We start from the raw sequence: 15,951 nt of genomic DNA on the forward strand, positions 1-15,951 counted from the left end.
CTATATACATATTTTGTCACGCTTCTCCGACAGCCACCGGGTAGCTTTGCCAACCGAAACTATGCGCTCCAAAATACAAGGAAATGAAAACGAAATCAATTTCCAAAGAAATGATGAAAGCAGAAGTGAGGACCAATAATATAATGTAGCAGACTTCCGCGATCTCCGGACCCGTGCAAACGCCCTCTAGGTTTGTGTTGACGAGAGGCAAACGGATCTCGGGCGGGGATTTCCACTCCGCACATTGTGGTTATTCTCTTCACTTGTTTTGCTTTCGATCTGGACGTCGATATAGGCCAAATCTGTCATTATTATTTATTACTCAAGGGACTTCGGCACCAAACATTTAACTTTTAAGCAGTTGCAAGAGGCTCGTCTCAATTGAAAACCGAACGGCGTACTACAGGTAATCGTTATTCCGCATATCTTCATTAAATGGTTATACTAAATGTAAAATGTAACAGAATTAAGAAAAAACATGTAGTAGTACTCTAAAAGGAAATTGAAATTGCTCTTTTTATTTGCTGCCAGTATGTTAAATGCGTGATTTATTTCGTGTTAGTTTAAATATGAATATATGACAAAAAATACATTCGGTACTGTCTAAAATGTCTGAAGTATTAAATGGCAACCAGCGGGCTTACTTTGTGTGGTATATCAGCTACTCACCGTTTTATGAAGCTAATTAAAGCTGATATTTAAGTAAATGTTCGTCAATAACATGCGATTTTGCAAGTGTTCTGAGAATTATTTGCATGTTATTAATAATTATTTATGTTAAGAGGTACGTGGTAAATGATTATGCGTTAGTCCTAACGATTGTAAGTTACTGCATAGTTAACTACGAAAAACCAAAATATGACACAGTCCATGCAGATCATAAGCGAATACATGTTCTGCAGTTTTCCATGGAAAACGGTCCTGTGCGGATGACATGTGTAGCTTAGCAACTGTTTGCGTTAGTGCATTAAACCTGCTTTGCTATTGGTCGGTTTTTCCTCGAGCCCCACGGCCCAGGCCTTGTAAGTCGTGTTCAGACCAACCGCGAGGCTCTCGGGCGACCGCGGGCCAATGAGAAACTTCGGCAAAGAAGTGGGCGGGATACCGTGCGGCGGACGAGGAAGCGAATTCTAGCCGAGACAAAGCAGCGCCTTCCGTGCTTCCTGTGCGCTGGTCTGTAGTTTCATAGAAAGGTAGTAGCAGTTAGCTCTTAATTGTTTCCATGTCACAGCTTAATGCGACCATTTCATCATTCAGTAACATAGGTCAACGAACTAACCAAGAACATAGAGTTGCATTCGTTTCCAGTGTTAATACCCTTTAAAATATTAAATTATACGTTATAAATTTTAAGTATCTGACCATCTCCTAGAAATATACCCTGATCAAATGGTTGACAATCTCATATAATAATAATAATACTACTACTAATAATAATAATAATATAGTAAAATGAACGACGTGTGGACTTTGCATGTTCTCCCCATGTCATTATGGTTTTTACCTCAGGGTACTCCAGTCCCCACCACAGTTTAAAAAATAACATTCTGCGGTTACCAAATTGCCTGTAGGTGTGAATGGTGTGTGAGTGTGCCATGCAATGCGTTGGTGCCCCAACCTTGGGTTGTTCCCCGCCTTGCACCTGTAGCTTTCAGGGTAGGCAGACCCCCCGCCACCCTGAGTAGGACAAGCAGTTGCAGAAAATGGATGGGTGGATATTTGCATATTACTATAATGTGTGTATCAGACGAAACTTGTAGGACTTTTGTACAACAAAGTCACAGAAAAGGCTTCGAATTGTAGTACCCTGACATGGGCATATTTATAAGAGGTAATTCAAAGCTGTAGTTTCCCCTATGTTGAATTTGGTAATTAGTACTGAATCAGTTTCACAACTGATTCAACATTTGTAGCCTCTTTAAGACTTTGGGCAATCCACGGACACCCAAGTTATGTACAGCTGACTGACAGTCTGGCAATTCAACCTTATATCTGGTGGAACAACTGAATTTATGTTGTAACTCAGAAGTGCACTGTGCACTGCTGAATACAGCTTTTGCTCAGAATGAGAACTGGATGGACCATTGACAATGTGCAACAAATTAATTGTTATTGGCCTGACCAGCTGCCAAGTGTATTATATCTTGGAGTTGGGTTGTGGTTGATATTTAGCCAGAGTGTTGGGTATGTTCCAGACGTTGGTGTTATCAAACAATGCTCATCATTTGCTCCAGATTCAAGGGTATATAGGTGACCTTACTAATGTTTTTGAATTACCTTCTAGAAATTGTTAAAATCTTGGTAAAAACATTTACACCCAGGTAATGGTTTAGACCATCCAAAATATAAATTCTACTACAGTACAAAATGAAATGACCCCAAAGTTATATGTTTTACCATATAAAGACGCTCCTCTACTTACGAATGAATTATGGTCCGAACGGCCGTTCGTAACTTGAAATGTTCGTAAGATGTTATTCAACATCATTTTAAGGGTATACGCAAGTACAAAGAACTGGAATGCTGGGAGTATGCACGCTACGCTGCTGCGCGACGGGAGTAGCGGCCAGAAGTCGTACTAGGCGGAATTGGCACACAGAAAAAAAAATTATGTTGCGGACAGGAAATGGGAGCCCCAAGAACACAATTTGGACATGCAGTCCTCTTCATTCGTATGTCTGAAAGTTTGTAAGTTGAAAGTTTGTAAGTAGAGGAGTGTCTATACTTCAAAAAATGTATCTGTGAATACAGCTTTCCTAAATGTTTGGGGATACATATTTCCGTACATGCAACCTACTGCTTCAACTGAACTGGAAAGGCAAGTTATTTGTTTTTTTCTTTTCAAATAAATATGGGTTCCACTGAGTCACACATATGCATTAATAAATAAAGAAGGTTTTCCATGCATTTGTGTGTCCAGTCTTATATAATGCTTAAGGTGGCTCACCTGGTTTTTATTCAGGTGAGGCTTTAAGTACAGCTTGGTGTTATTTACCATAAAATCCAGCTGAGAATTTTTTTAGATGTGCTTTAAGGTTTACTTTCCTGATTTTAAATTAAGATAATTATAATTGGTGTAAAATAAAATGCATGTAGTATGTATGTAAAAAAAATTGTAATCAAAACAAGATTTGTTACAGTGGTTCAGAATTAGGCCTGTTTAGGTCACCCACGGGTACATATCATGCAAATGGCTTCACCTTTGCTCTTAAGCCTGGTGTTGGCAGTATCATGACATGGTCAATGATTGTCTTTAGCAGGAACTGAAATATATCATGATGGAAGGGAAGGAGGGTGATGCAGAAGCGAAGCCTGCTTCAGTCAGTGTATGGTAACAATCTTTCCTTATAAGGACTAGGCACCTTCCTCATGTTTTATAGTGATTGTCAGAGCCCTCCCAGTGTCACAGCTATTGGTCATCTGTTTGACATTGTTCGCTGCATTGTACTGGCTTAAGAAGCTAAGCAGTAAATATTAGCGAAAAATTATCTTGTTATGCTCTTTTATTGAAACTGCCACATGTATTTAGAACTAATAAGAATTTTTGTCCAGGAGATTTAGATGTAAATTTGTCCACTAATTGCCTTACTAAAATAAGTGGTAATACTTTACTCGAGGGGACACGAATAACTTAGCTACTCGATACTACTCAAGAACAAATCATGAACTAATATAGTTCTTGCATGAAATACATGAACCGTCATGACTGATTACTGATGAATGAACATTGGATTGGTGCATAACTAACACTTAGTTACTGGTTAATTAATGATTTAAGTAAGCATGTACTACTACATTATTTGTGCCCCCTCAAGTAAAGAGTTACCAAATAAGCTTAATTAATAACAATAATTCTTAATGTTTTATTGACTATATTTCACTTCCCCAGATGTGTTTTATTTTAATAATGTATTAACTTATCCCTGCTAAAAGAAGCAAATAGTTAGAAAATGTCATAAGGTTATTAGCTGATGACAAGAAAGACGTTGCTGTTGCAGTTGCTTTTGTTAGAATCTGGGCTTCCGGAGTCATGACGTCACAGGCCTGTGGTACTTGAAGGTGGGATGTGCAGGGGCACTGCTACTCTGAGTAGAAGCAATAAAACCCACAAACCTCCAAAGAGAAACACAAAGTATACACACCATAACAGTACCAAGATAGCAATGTTAAAACACTCATAACCGTATGGTTCATATGGTTATGAGTGCAGTTGCATAGAGGAGTGGTTCACTAATTAAATGTGTTTTATAAAAAGTAGTGAAACACACTGCAATAAATTTTCCTTCGAAAGGCAAATAATGGCCTTCATCTCTTCTTCACCTTCATTACAGTTTTTTTATGGAGAGGGTTGCTTTTTCTAAGGGACAAGCCACCTGGCAGATGTCATTCCTCCAGAACATCCTGGGTCGGCTCAGCCTATACCACCTAAGTTAGCTCATCTCTGTTTGAAGTAGCAGTATCCCTATTCTGAAGTCCCTTCACATTTCCGCACTCCTCCCCAAGTTGTGGAGAGTGGGCGCCCCTGCAGAGAAACCCCATTTCAGCCACTTGTCCTTGTGACCTTGCTCTGTTGATATGTACGATCAGGTTTCCCAATGTTTAACTAAAACCGTAAAGTGTTTCTGTGATTTCTCCACTTCCTCGTCGGTATGAGAATAGCACTCACTGCAGATGACAGGAACAGGTGATTTATTAACAGGAGCACGCTGTAACCGTCTTCCTGATGTCTTCAGGTCACCATGCCAATAGAGCGGATGCGAATGCGACCGTGGCTGGAAGAGCAGATAAACTCAAGTAAAGTACCAGGGCTTAAGTGGGTTAACAGGGTGAGTATATTCACACATACCACGGCACTGCTCAGTTATCAACCCGGATTGGTTGGTTTGTATAACTGCAGACGTAGTGCAGGTCAGGTAGTGCTTTGCCTCCCCAGCCATGCATTTATAAATGTATAATGCCTGTCTTGTCATGTCTTAACCCTTACTTAATGTATTCTAAGCTTTCGTGTTATTTGTTTCTGTTGCAGTTCTTAAAAATGCCTTAAAAATTGTTTGAAAAATATTGCACCAGTCTAGGTGCCACTTTATCTGAAAACACAGTTGTCCACATACCTGTAATACTTTAAAAACTGCCTTTTGATTGCAGAATTAGAATTAGAATTAGTATTAGATTAACTTTATTGACCCCAGGGTGAAATTCTTGTGCATGTAAAAATCAGATGCTCATCAACTTTCAATGGGGCTACATTCCAATAAACCCATCATAAGTTGAAAATATCGTAAGTCGAATATGAATTTGCCACGGTAAATAAATAAGTAACAGTACAATATATTGTTAAACATTGCATGAAATGTTACACTTGTACACTTGTGATCTCTACAGAGACTGGAAGCTTGGCTGGGTGGATGCCGCTGTCACCCGGCATTAGCAGAAAGTATCATACGGCAGTATCAACAAAGTATCAAAGTGCAGGATGCACTTTAGGCTCTGGCCAGGTTTACTGGGGGTGTAAATGAACAGAGCACATCAGTTCAAACCAGAATACGTTAGCAAGGCTCACACAGACCACCCCTGATTCCTCCCAAATTGGCCACCCTTTTTTATATAAAAAATAGGTAATATATACGAGTCCTGTAACTGCCAACTCATTGTTCTCTAGACCTATTTTCATTTGTATACTCAGAAGTTCTCAGAAGAACGCTAATGCTACCGATAATGTTATGATAACTGCTGAAATCTTTTCGAGTATGGAGTGCATAGCATTAAACAGGCAGTTTAATACTTTACCTTGCATAGTAATCCTTCTTCACTGAAATATGTAAATGTATTCATTTCATTTAGTTATTGGTTACTTTTGTGACTTTTTGTCTGTATGTAACTACTATTAAATTGGCCTAGACTCAGCTTCTTCGCTTCCTGTGTGCAAAAACTCTGTGATGAAATGAGTTTTGCCAGTTTTCGTTTTCTTTTTACCTGCTTCTGTATTATGTTGTGCTTTTCTTTGGTACCAACAAAATTATCACTATGTCACAGCTTTCTATGTATTAAATTTTTATGTATTTTTTTTTATGACGAAGGAAAATCCGTACAACAAACTTTATGTATATAGTCCGATGTTTACTTAGGAAAGAAACAGTGCAGCTGTCTGCTCTTGGTTTTCTATATGAAAGTACGTGCAGTATATTTTGGTGGCAGGGTGGTAGATCAGTGACAGTCCTTGCCTGTGTGTTTCATCTCCAGGAGAAGAAGATCTTCCAGATCCCATGGATGCATGCAGCCCGCCATGGCTGGGATATGGAGAAAGATGCTCCATTATTCAGAAACTGGGCCATTCACACAGGTATTGGGAAAACACAGAATGGGCAATGGGATTGTGTCAATGGAGAGAGGAAAGGGTCAATGGCATGTCATAACATTCTGTTAGTTACGATTTTGTACTAGATGTAACAAAGGTTGACCAAAGGTTGTGCATCTCATGTGCTCCACAGTCACTAATTAAATGGTATGATGCCAGTGTAGCTAAAAGTTACCCCCAAGGTGGATGAACAAAGGATGAACTTCCTTTTGTATCAGGGTACGGTGGAGCTCTTGAAGCTGATTTATTTGGTTGACTATTGTTTATAAATGTCCTCCTACTTTGTTTAGGGAAATATCAGCCAGGGGTGGACAAGGCAGACCCAAAAACTTGGAAAGCCAATTTTCGCTGTGCCATGAACTCCCTTCCCGACATTGAAGAGGTTAAGGACAAGAGCATTAAAAAAGGAACCAATGCATTCAGGGTGTACAAGATGCTGATGCCAACAGAGCGACGGACGAAGAAAGGTCAGTCAGTGACCTGCATCCCAGGGCATCTGCAGTATACAGAATGGTTAAATGAGAAAACTCTTATTTTGATATCATGGAAATGGATACTTCAGCCTTCAGTTTTAATGCTGGTTAAGTATCATTCCATGGCACCTGCTTGGTTCCAGTTCCAGAATGTGCAGGGTTTCTGTTACTAGGGAAATGTTAGAGATTACATCAGCATTCACTATGACAACAGAGGATGGGCTCGTTACACAGCGTTGGAACAAAATCTCTGTCGGTATTCCCCCCACCTTTGCTCTGGGCCACTGGGTGTCAAGCGTTTGATTGCAAATGATACTGTTCACACCTTTGTCCTATCTAATAGTATCACTGCCTTGCGGCTGAAGTAAATCACTAGGCTGTGTTGCTTGCAGCATTTACGGATGCTTGTCATAGCCAAAAAAAAGTGGATTTTTAAGGCAATGCATATGCAAACATCCCATTTGAAATAATGCAAACATTTGCTTTGCACCAGCAAATTTAAATGCTGAATATGTTCACAGAGAGCCAGACTGGAGGACAGGAAGTGGTGTCAGATTTTAAACTTGCTTGAACTTCTTAAGCAACCACTTCAAATTTAAACTGTCCCTCCCTCGAAAAGGTTTTCATTAGCTCTGATGAAACAGGTGTTTCTCGTTATAGAATCCTCCGCAAGTCAAAGCTATATCACTTTGAGTTGAACTCTCCTAGCTTTTAATAAAGGTATAATATGCACTGATTTAATCACACGTCCATCCTTCATCATTTCTGTAAGATTTATCTTAGCCGGGCCAAGTGTGGTGTGTAACATGCTCATACAGAGGATGACACAGCTGGAAACTGGAAAACAATACTTTAATAAAACAAACAGCTTTTGTTGTGTTGCAACAGAGGTGACTGAAATGTTATTTGTTTGTGTATGACCAGTCCTCAAACAAACAAACTTTCTTCTACTGCTAGAACCAAGCTTGAACTTTTATTTCCTTTTTGCAGGTAAAAAAAGGACTGAAAAAGAAGAAAAAATAAAGGTATTTCAGGATTCTTGAGATATTCTAGATTTCATGCTTTTGTTATCTATGTAATTTAGGAAATGACAGCTGTGGAGCTGACAGAATGTTTTGCTGTTGGGTCATACGCATTTCACAAGCGCTTATAAGTCACCAGTAGCATAATAACATTTTACAGTATGTGCTTAGGGGTCTTTTATACAGCAAAGCTTTACTAATGCAAAGGAGTCTTTCATACATAACATCTAATAACCCAGAAATACAATTTTTTATGAATTGCATAGAGAGGTTAGTATAGTTTCCATTGTGTAGGGTGTAATAGAATGTATTTTTTCACAAAATGCAGTTGAGCAATTCAAAATAGCAGAATGTTTTATGATCTACCTCGTTTTTTTGGAACTCAAGCAACTAATCAAATACGATTTAAACTGCTAACAGTTATAATGACCAGTGTTTCCCAACCCAGTTGGTGAGGGCCCCAAGACGGTCTACATATTTGATCTCTTCCAGTTCCCAGCACACCTGTACCAGTCACTCTGTGTTCTTGATTGGCTGGGAGCTGTAAGGGAGCAAAAATGTGGACCATCTCGGGGTTCTCAATGACTGGTTTGGGAAACACTGATATAGACCACCGGGTGGAGCAGGAAAGGGGATCGGCAGTCATTTGATGGACAACATCATCACAAGGAACCCCTTAGTGATATCTGTAAGAGAACTGAGATTTGCTACTCAGGTGAAGTTTCCAACCCCAGCGCCAACTCTGTTTTCAGACAGGGTGCCGGTCCATGTGGGGAGAACAAATGAGCAGCGCACATATGTTCTCCTTAGCAGTCAAGGCCGACAACATGCAGGACAGCCTGGCCCTGACAGGTAACCGCCACCAGCACCTCTCCCTGCTCCCCTCTCTCTGCGATTACAAGTCCCGATGTTCATCAGAAGCAATGTTGTCTGCAGGATTCCCATACAGAATTCCCACCTATCTCACGAGCAGCTTTATACAATCATTCTAGATCAGTAGTTCTTGACTCACTCTTCAGGCCCCACAGGCCAATCCGCATTTTTTGTTCTGTTCCACTACCTACACACCTTATTTTAGTTGTCAAGGATTTATAACGCCCTTGAATACCTGGTTTGGGCATGCAGAAAGAGGACAAAACAAAATGCCTGGGGGTGCCAAGAGTAATGCACAAGGAAGTGGCAGAAGGTGGCCTTCTTTTTCTGTTATCCTAGCTGCATGCTGCATAACACGCTAACATTAATGTCATGACTGCTGAGGCTCCTGCTGGCGTTTCATGACCTTAACTCTCACCGACTCTGCAGACCGCACCTATCATGCGTCTCATAGCCTGGAGGAAGAGCAGATGACTGTCGGCGACCTGCCGGATGTCTGCCAGACCATCGAGGTGACAGCTGAAGAGGAGGATCAGTCTGTTAGCTCCAGTCAAATGTACCCCCTGCAGATCTCTCCAGTGTCCTCCTGTGCAGGTTCGTGGCTGATGTTCGGGGATGGTCTGTCTCTTTACCATTCCTCTCTGCGCATGCAGCTTGGCTTTAGTTCAGGTAACCAAAAACATTATAGGCTACTTAATTATTCACTGGGAAGCAGCTATCCCAGGGAATCATCACCATGCCATTGGATAAGAACCATGCAAACTACAGTAAATGCCCAGTGGAAAAGGGATTGGACGAAAGATGGATAGATGGATGGTTCTTTGTTTCTCATTAATGAAGGACCTCATGCTTGCTTTATGGGACTTCAATCCTGCTTCTAGGAGCCTGATATGAACTGTCCTAGCAGTGCACTTCACACCTGCACTTAATGTTTCCCGTTCTTTCTGAAGGTCACTTGATGTCATCCTACGATTCATGAGAAACTGTCGGATAAGTTAATGGTCACCTCTGCCATTACCTGGCTGGTCTGCAGGATTCCCATACAGAATTCCCTGTGTCTCCTGCTTCACCTTATTGTTGTGTGCTGCTGTCTTAGAGATATTGAGCCTGGAAGCAGGCTGCCGTGCAGCCAGGGTTAAACCAGGATTTAAAAAAGCATATTAAAAAAAAAACATGGAGTGATCTCGTAATTTTTTTCCAGAGCTATATATGCTAAAACAATAAAAAAAAATTAAGTTCCTTTTGGAGAAAAGCACTGTACTTTCTAACCCAATTACTGTATTTACAACTGAAGTTGCAGCTCAGGGTAAATGACTGATGAGCAAATATTGGCTTTTCTTTTGAAAATTCTCCAGAAGGATGATGATGGTGTTACGATTAACAGTCCTACACAACTATTGCTTGCTGCTAATTCACCTGAAAGTTTGTGTAAGTTAACAGTGATACTGTCAAATCATCCATAGCTTGTGGGTTCACCTAACTCTCATACAATCATTTAAAAATATACTTCTTGCCATTTTATTTTATCTTATTTAAAAGGTGGTAAAGGTGGCTGCTTATTACACAAAAAATTCACTACTATGCATTTACATGATTTTGCTTATGAAACACAATAGTAGAAATCTAACCTATATGTCAGAAAATGTACTGACCATTTTTCCTTCTCATTTCCTTGACAGATAGTGAAATTGATAGTGAAGTGGACACCAAGGAGGTGTGTTTCCATTTTTTTTTCTTTTTAAACATTTTACAGAATTATGTCTGACGTATTATCATTTTCACTTTATCAATTTTAAATATTTGGTTTAAAATGTAGAGTGTTCCCGTTTGCACATTTCTAAGCACGTTAAAGGTGTCTGTATTTTTGTAGCTGGCTCCGAGAGACTGTGATCTGATCAGGCAGTGTTGAGGACAGCCCGTCTATGATCTGATCAGGCAGTGTTGAGGACAGCCCCTCTGTGAGTCAAGCAGTAACAGTGCCTTTCTGGTGTATTCCGCAGGGCGTGTGTGGAATGTGGGTTGACGCAAAGCCTCTGTTCAGCACCTCCGAAGTGAAGGCGCCCACCTGTTCGTTGCCCAGCATGGCTACCTTTGTCACATCTGGGAAGTCTAACTTGTCTAAGGTGTCCAGCAGTGGAGAAGAGCCCCTCCTCATTTCATATGGCTACACTCCCTGGAACAGTCAGCCAGTGCAAGTGGTGCCGTTCCCCACCACCTCCAGCAGCTCCTCTGTCTCTGAGGCACGAGCCAGTGTCATCATGAAGACCTCCGACATCTCCAAGACCACGGTCAAGACCTGCTGATTTGGCTCTGGAACCAAAGCAAGATGGACTTGGTTGGGCTGACTGACCTCAGAGGTGAAATACACTGGAGTGATATTCTCAAGAACCAACTGGACCAAAGGACTTCACTGTGTTTCCACTGCGCCTGGGAGCCTGCTGGATATAAGAGCCCCATCTCAACCAGAAAAGATTTCTGAGTTTGTGAGCAGCATCACAAAACAGCCTAGTTTTGTGACGAAGACCACTCCCTCCCTCGAAAAAGTTTTCAGTTGCTCTGATGAAACATGATCACCTATTATTTGTATCACACTGTATTGCTCCTCTCGTCTGTGGCCTTAAACACAGCTATACAGTACAGATGAAGCTCTTTGGATTGTTTGTTAAAGACCACATCATTCGCTGTCCTGCACCACACCATCAAGTAATAAATCACTGTGCCTGTGATTGTTTTTTTCTACCGCATTGTGAGGTCTTTTGTAGACAGTCGGATGTTACTGGAGGAACGTTGCCCTGAAGGTTCGGAAGAAGCCTCTGTCAGCTCATTGAAAGGCGAGTTACTTGTAATGCTTCTATGAAAAAAAGTAATTTAATGTTCTGGGAAGCTACAGGTTTAAACTAAACCTCTCAACGTTTTCCTGGCCATACTTTACTGGTTTGTAATGCAGGGATTAATGTAGCATTTAATGTAATTGATTTGAAAAATATTTTTTCAGGTTTTATAAATTTTTCCATCGTTTTTGCAGTAACTTATACCTGAGGTGGGACATCTGTACTGTATATATGAGTATATGCATTTATGTATGTGTGTGTATATATATAAATAGTTTTATAAATGTGTCTTAGGAAACATTATTAATCCTGTGGATGATTAAATATGCAAATTTATTATAGTTTTGTGTGGAGTTCTTTTTTTTCTTGTAGGGTGACTTGGTTGGGGGTTTAGGCCTGCATACATTTGACCTAGTCTAGCTATAAATCTGGTTAGACCCTGTCAAAATAACAAATATTTAAAGAAATACAAGCAAATCTAAACTGTACACGCACAGAGCCGGGGCAGAGACTCACAGCCTGCTGTGTGAGTAAGCCCTGCAGTGGGAAAGCGCCCCATCCTGAGTTATTCCCTGCCTTGTGCCCCTAACTTCCGGAATTGGCTCTGGACGCCCGCGACCCTGCATAGGGTAGGCAGGGTTAAAAAATAGACGGACGGATAAGCAAATGTTATAAATTCTTTTTAAGCTCAATAATCCTGTCATTTACTAACCTGATTGTTCTTTGAATGCTCTTGTGTTGTACTTATTATGTTCCTTCTTTTTTAATAGTTAATGTGTAGTTGTGTACCTGTTAGGTAGCTTCTGTTCCAGTACTGCATACAGTTGTACCTGGATATTCACTGGAAGCTCAGCTTAGCTGCACTCATGCCTCATTGACTCCTTGACAGCATAAGTGTTTGCAATGTGCTGTTTGCCTCTCTTCTACATCACGTTGGAAAAAAGCATCTACTAAATATGTAAATGTAAGTCCAAAATGTGTGATCCATAACACGAAAACTCCTGAACCATTAATATATACATGAAATATATGGAGACATTCATTATGATATTTTTTGGGTGGAAGAAATTACATATTTTATGAATGCTGCCACTTCGGAGAGCAAAGAATCAGTGAAGCATTTGAATGTGTGCAAAATCATCCACATCTGATATTATCAGCCTGTTCACTCGCACCATGATTGAAATCAACTTGATTTTCAGAGAGGAGGATCGCCAGTTGTCAAAACTTGGAAAATAGCAGATGCATTACCACAGTGATGCAATTAGACAATACATCACAATGTTTTCATGATTTAAAGATTCATTAATTGACAGCTACTGAAGATTTCAGGAGCTGAAGTGCCCTGTCTGTGGATGATTTCATAAAAGCTGGACCACATCATTACTATACTGTCATTCATTTCTCACCAGTATGTATAAAATTGTTATCTCATTTGAGCTTCCTTCCTCTGGCCCCAGGTTCACTGGAAACCTTAACAGGATAAGTCTTTGTCAAAAATGGATGGATGGATGGACGGACGGACGGACGGATCAATGGATGGATGCTCTAAAACTAGATTGCATACTGCGTTGTTTGGGAAATTTTACAGTGTTTTTTTTGTAATAAAGCCATACATTTGACTCTATTCTTACTAAGGTTTATTTTTAAAACTCTATAACCATTTTGTGGAGAAGAAAAAAACATGTACGGCAAACTGAAACTAAAAGGGAGAAACAACCACTGAAAATGAAAAGCAGAAATGAAACTTCACCCCTATGTGGTGACTAGAACAGTTTCAAACTTCTCATAGTGCACTTAAAACGTTTTACAGCAAAAGAAATTGGATTTCAGCCTGGTTAAACTGTTTTTTGCACAGTCCATATTGACCAATTACACAATATATATATGTGTGTGTGTGTTTATATGTGTGTGTGTGTTTCTGCAGCACTTTCAATGGGTTCTGCAAGTTTGACTTTTCGCCTTGGAGATTAACTTGCCAGTGAAGATTTCCACAGATAATGTGTAACAGTGCTCCACGGGAAGCAGTTAACAGCAATTTACCTACAGGCAGTTGCTGTATCAGATAAACTGTCATTTACCAGAGCTTTTCACCTCAGGTGCAGAATATGACCTTGTGACAGACACATCATGGAAGGTGTCACATGCTGCTATAGGTGGTCCAGTCACTTTATAAACAGTTTTGGCATTGGCTCTGAAATTGTGGCCTAAACAATTTGATCGATAAAGTTTGAGCCGCATTTGTGGGAACATATTGTGTTACGAGAAATTAGGAGATTCCTGGGCTGCACAACATTTTCATTCAGGCATCAGACACTGAAACGTTTGCCTCAACGCAGACACCAAGCAAACAAGGTAGCTTTGCTTTTCACTCACCACATGCCTTATGAACACCTGAAGCACAGGCAGTTGTGCCCTTGGTGACTGAACAGTGGGCTGCTGAGAAACAGTGTTACGTTAATGGGGCTGAAGCCCCGCCCCTCTCTCCCGGCTTTTGAGCTTCAGCTTCTGACAGTTTGGCTCCTCCCTCCCGATGACAGGGCTACGACAGCGATGACGCCACAGCAAAGCTACGGTTGCTCCGACCTGCACGAGCGAAATACGAAAGCCTCCTTTGGTTACAAAAGCGAGGCTTTGCTAAACGCCTATTCATTTAAAATTAATTTCCCTTCTCTCCTGGCATTCTCAATAAAAGTGAAAAATGAGACCAAAACACACATACATACATAGCACGTATGTGTATATTTGTACGTAACGTGCAAAAAAAAAAAAAAAATTATTTTAACTAAATGAACACTCTAGATGCAGCCATAATGGAGAGTCAAATTATGTTGAATGCCAATTAACATAATGTGTCAGCTATAATAGTGATCTGACAGTGAACACTTTGAAATGTGAGTTTTCAAAGCAATGTGAGACAATGCACAGCTCTAAAAAGGCCAAAGAATTAGTGGTAAAACTAGTTGCATTAGTCCCGAAAAGCGGAAATCTATTTAATGTGTCATAGAATAGTCTCAAAGATCATGACAGAGCATGCCGTAGACAGACAAAATTAAATGTGAGAGGAACAGGGGTTATGAACTTCAACGAGAGACCGACACAGGATAGTTGCTGAAAACCACCTCCAAAATTTCCAAGGAACTGATTCAGCAACCTAGTCTCAACAAGTTTTGCATCCTATGAGATTAAAAAAAAAAGCCTGAAATTTGTGGAAGGGCCCATAAGAGGCTAATTTTATCCAAGATCAATGCAGAAAAACGCATAACAATGTCTAGGGATACTAAAACTAAGACCTTAACCCAAAACTCCTATTGTATACACTGCCTGGCCAAAAAAACAAGTCGCCATTTGAATTTTTCACTGGACCGCCTTTAGCTTTGAATATGGCGCATATTTGTCATAGCATTGTTTCCACAGGCTTAAGCAACATCTCACCCTTTATTTTAATCCATATTTGCATTAATTTGTAACCGAGATACTGTATTCACAAGTGAGTTGAACCACTCTGTAAAGCCTCCTTCAGCACATCCCAAAGACCTTCAATGAGGTTAAAGTCACAACTCTGTGGTGGCCAAGTCATGCGTGAAAATGATTCCTCATGCTCCCTGAACCACTCTTTGACAATTCAAACCCAATGAATCTTGGCATTCTTGTCCTGGAATATGCCCATGCCAACAGGGAAGAAAAAAATCCATTGATGATGGATGGAGGTGTAACCTGGCCATTCAGTAGATTCAGGTACTCAGCTGACTTCATTTTATTGCTGCATAACGTAGCTGAGCTGTAATAATGATCCAGTCATTGGCTCTTAAGTATTTGCTGATATAAATTCAAATGGTGACGTTTTTTTTGGCCGGGCAGTGTATATAGCTGTAGATCTGTATTGCTGTGGGCACCCTTCTCATGGAAGTCATTAGGACCACTCTGCAAGGTCATATAATTGCCAAAGAATTTGAGGCCATTTTACTGGACCCTGTCATGCCTTTCCCACATGATGTCCCCATATTCTATGATGATACTGCCCCCATACACACTCCCTGAAGTTCAGCAGCTGGGTGAATGTGGCATGGTCCATCCTGAGCTCTGTACAGGTATGGACAGAAATGACACAGCTCACCACTGCCAGCACCTCCCGGCAAGTGGCACAACAGTGTCACTTAGCCGTGCTGAGCTGGCGGCTGTAGCAGGGTAACATCCTCCAGTGTCTGAATCAGTATGTAAATGGAAGTCCTTGCAGTGTCATGGAGATCAACACTGGTATAACTGTTGGGGCTTCACATAGTTGCTGGAAGGTTCTCTCTCACTCCGGTGATCACTGGAACTGTATTGTGGGAAGGTGATGAAGGGGGACAGTGATGTCAGTGAATCCCTTAACAAACCAGCAGTGGCCAAGCCCA

At 40.6% G+C, this 15,951-nt stretch overlaps 1 protein-coding gene across 6 annotated transcripts; it reads left to right on the top strand.

Moving 5' to 3' along the window:
- Positions 1-161: 161 nt before the first annotated feature.
- On the top strand, positions 162-11,895 carry LOC111845355 (interferon regulatory factor 2-like). Of its 6 annotated transcripts, none has more exons than XM_023814713.2 (10): positions 162-406; positions 3,258-3,326; positions 4,734-4,826; positions 6,241-6,340; positions 6,646-6,822; positions 7,819-7,853; positions 8,603-8,702; positions 9,153-9,317; positions 10,403-10,437; positions 10,724-11,895. In XM_023814713.2, exons 2-10 carry the CDS (start codon positions 3,276-3,278, stop codon positions 11,024-11,026), a joined length of 1,059 nt encoding a protein of 352 aa, XP_023670481.1. In that variant the 5' UTR covers positions 162-406; positions 3,258-3,275; the 3' UTR covers positions 11,027-11,895. The 6 variants fall into 6 exon arrangements, 5 of the variants coding, with proteins under 5 accessions (XP_023670481.1, XP_023670482.1, XP_023670484.1 ...); XM_023814714.2 differs by having other exon boundaries at positions 3,261-3,326; XM_023814716.2 differs by lacking the exon at positions 3,258-3,326 and having other exon boundaries at positions 163-406.
- The last annotated feature ends 4,056 nt before the right edge of the window (positions 11,896-15,951 follow it).

This window comes from Paramormyrops kingsleyae, chromosome 12 (genome assembly GCF_048594095.1).
Source record: "Paramormyrops kingsleyae isolate MSU_618 chromosome 12, PKINGS_0.4, whole genome shotgun sequence".
NCBI classification, from domain to species: Eukaryota; Metazoa; Chordata; class Actinopteri; order Osteoglossiformes; family Mormyridae; genus Paramormyrops; species Paramormyrops kingsleyae.

What these genes read in the sequence shown, in the direction of transcription:
- LOC111845355 (XM_023814713.2), top strand. Translation starts at nt 3,276, where the DNA reads ATGATGGAAGGGAAGGAGGGTGATGCAGAAGCGAAGCCTGCTTCAGTC. An exon ending in GGCTTAAGTGGGTTAACAGG is followed by an intron (nt 4,827 to 6,240) that starts GTGAGTATATTC and finishes TTTCATCTCCAG; the next exon opens with GAGAAGAAGATCTTCCAGAT. An exon ending in TCCAGTGTCCTCCTGTGCAG is followed by an intron (nt 9,318 to 10,402) that starts GTTCGTGGCTGA and finishes TTTCCTTGACAG; the next exon opens with ATAGTGAAATTGATAGTGAA.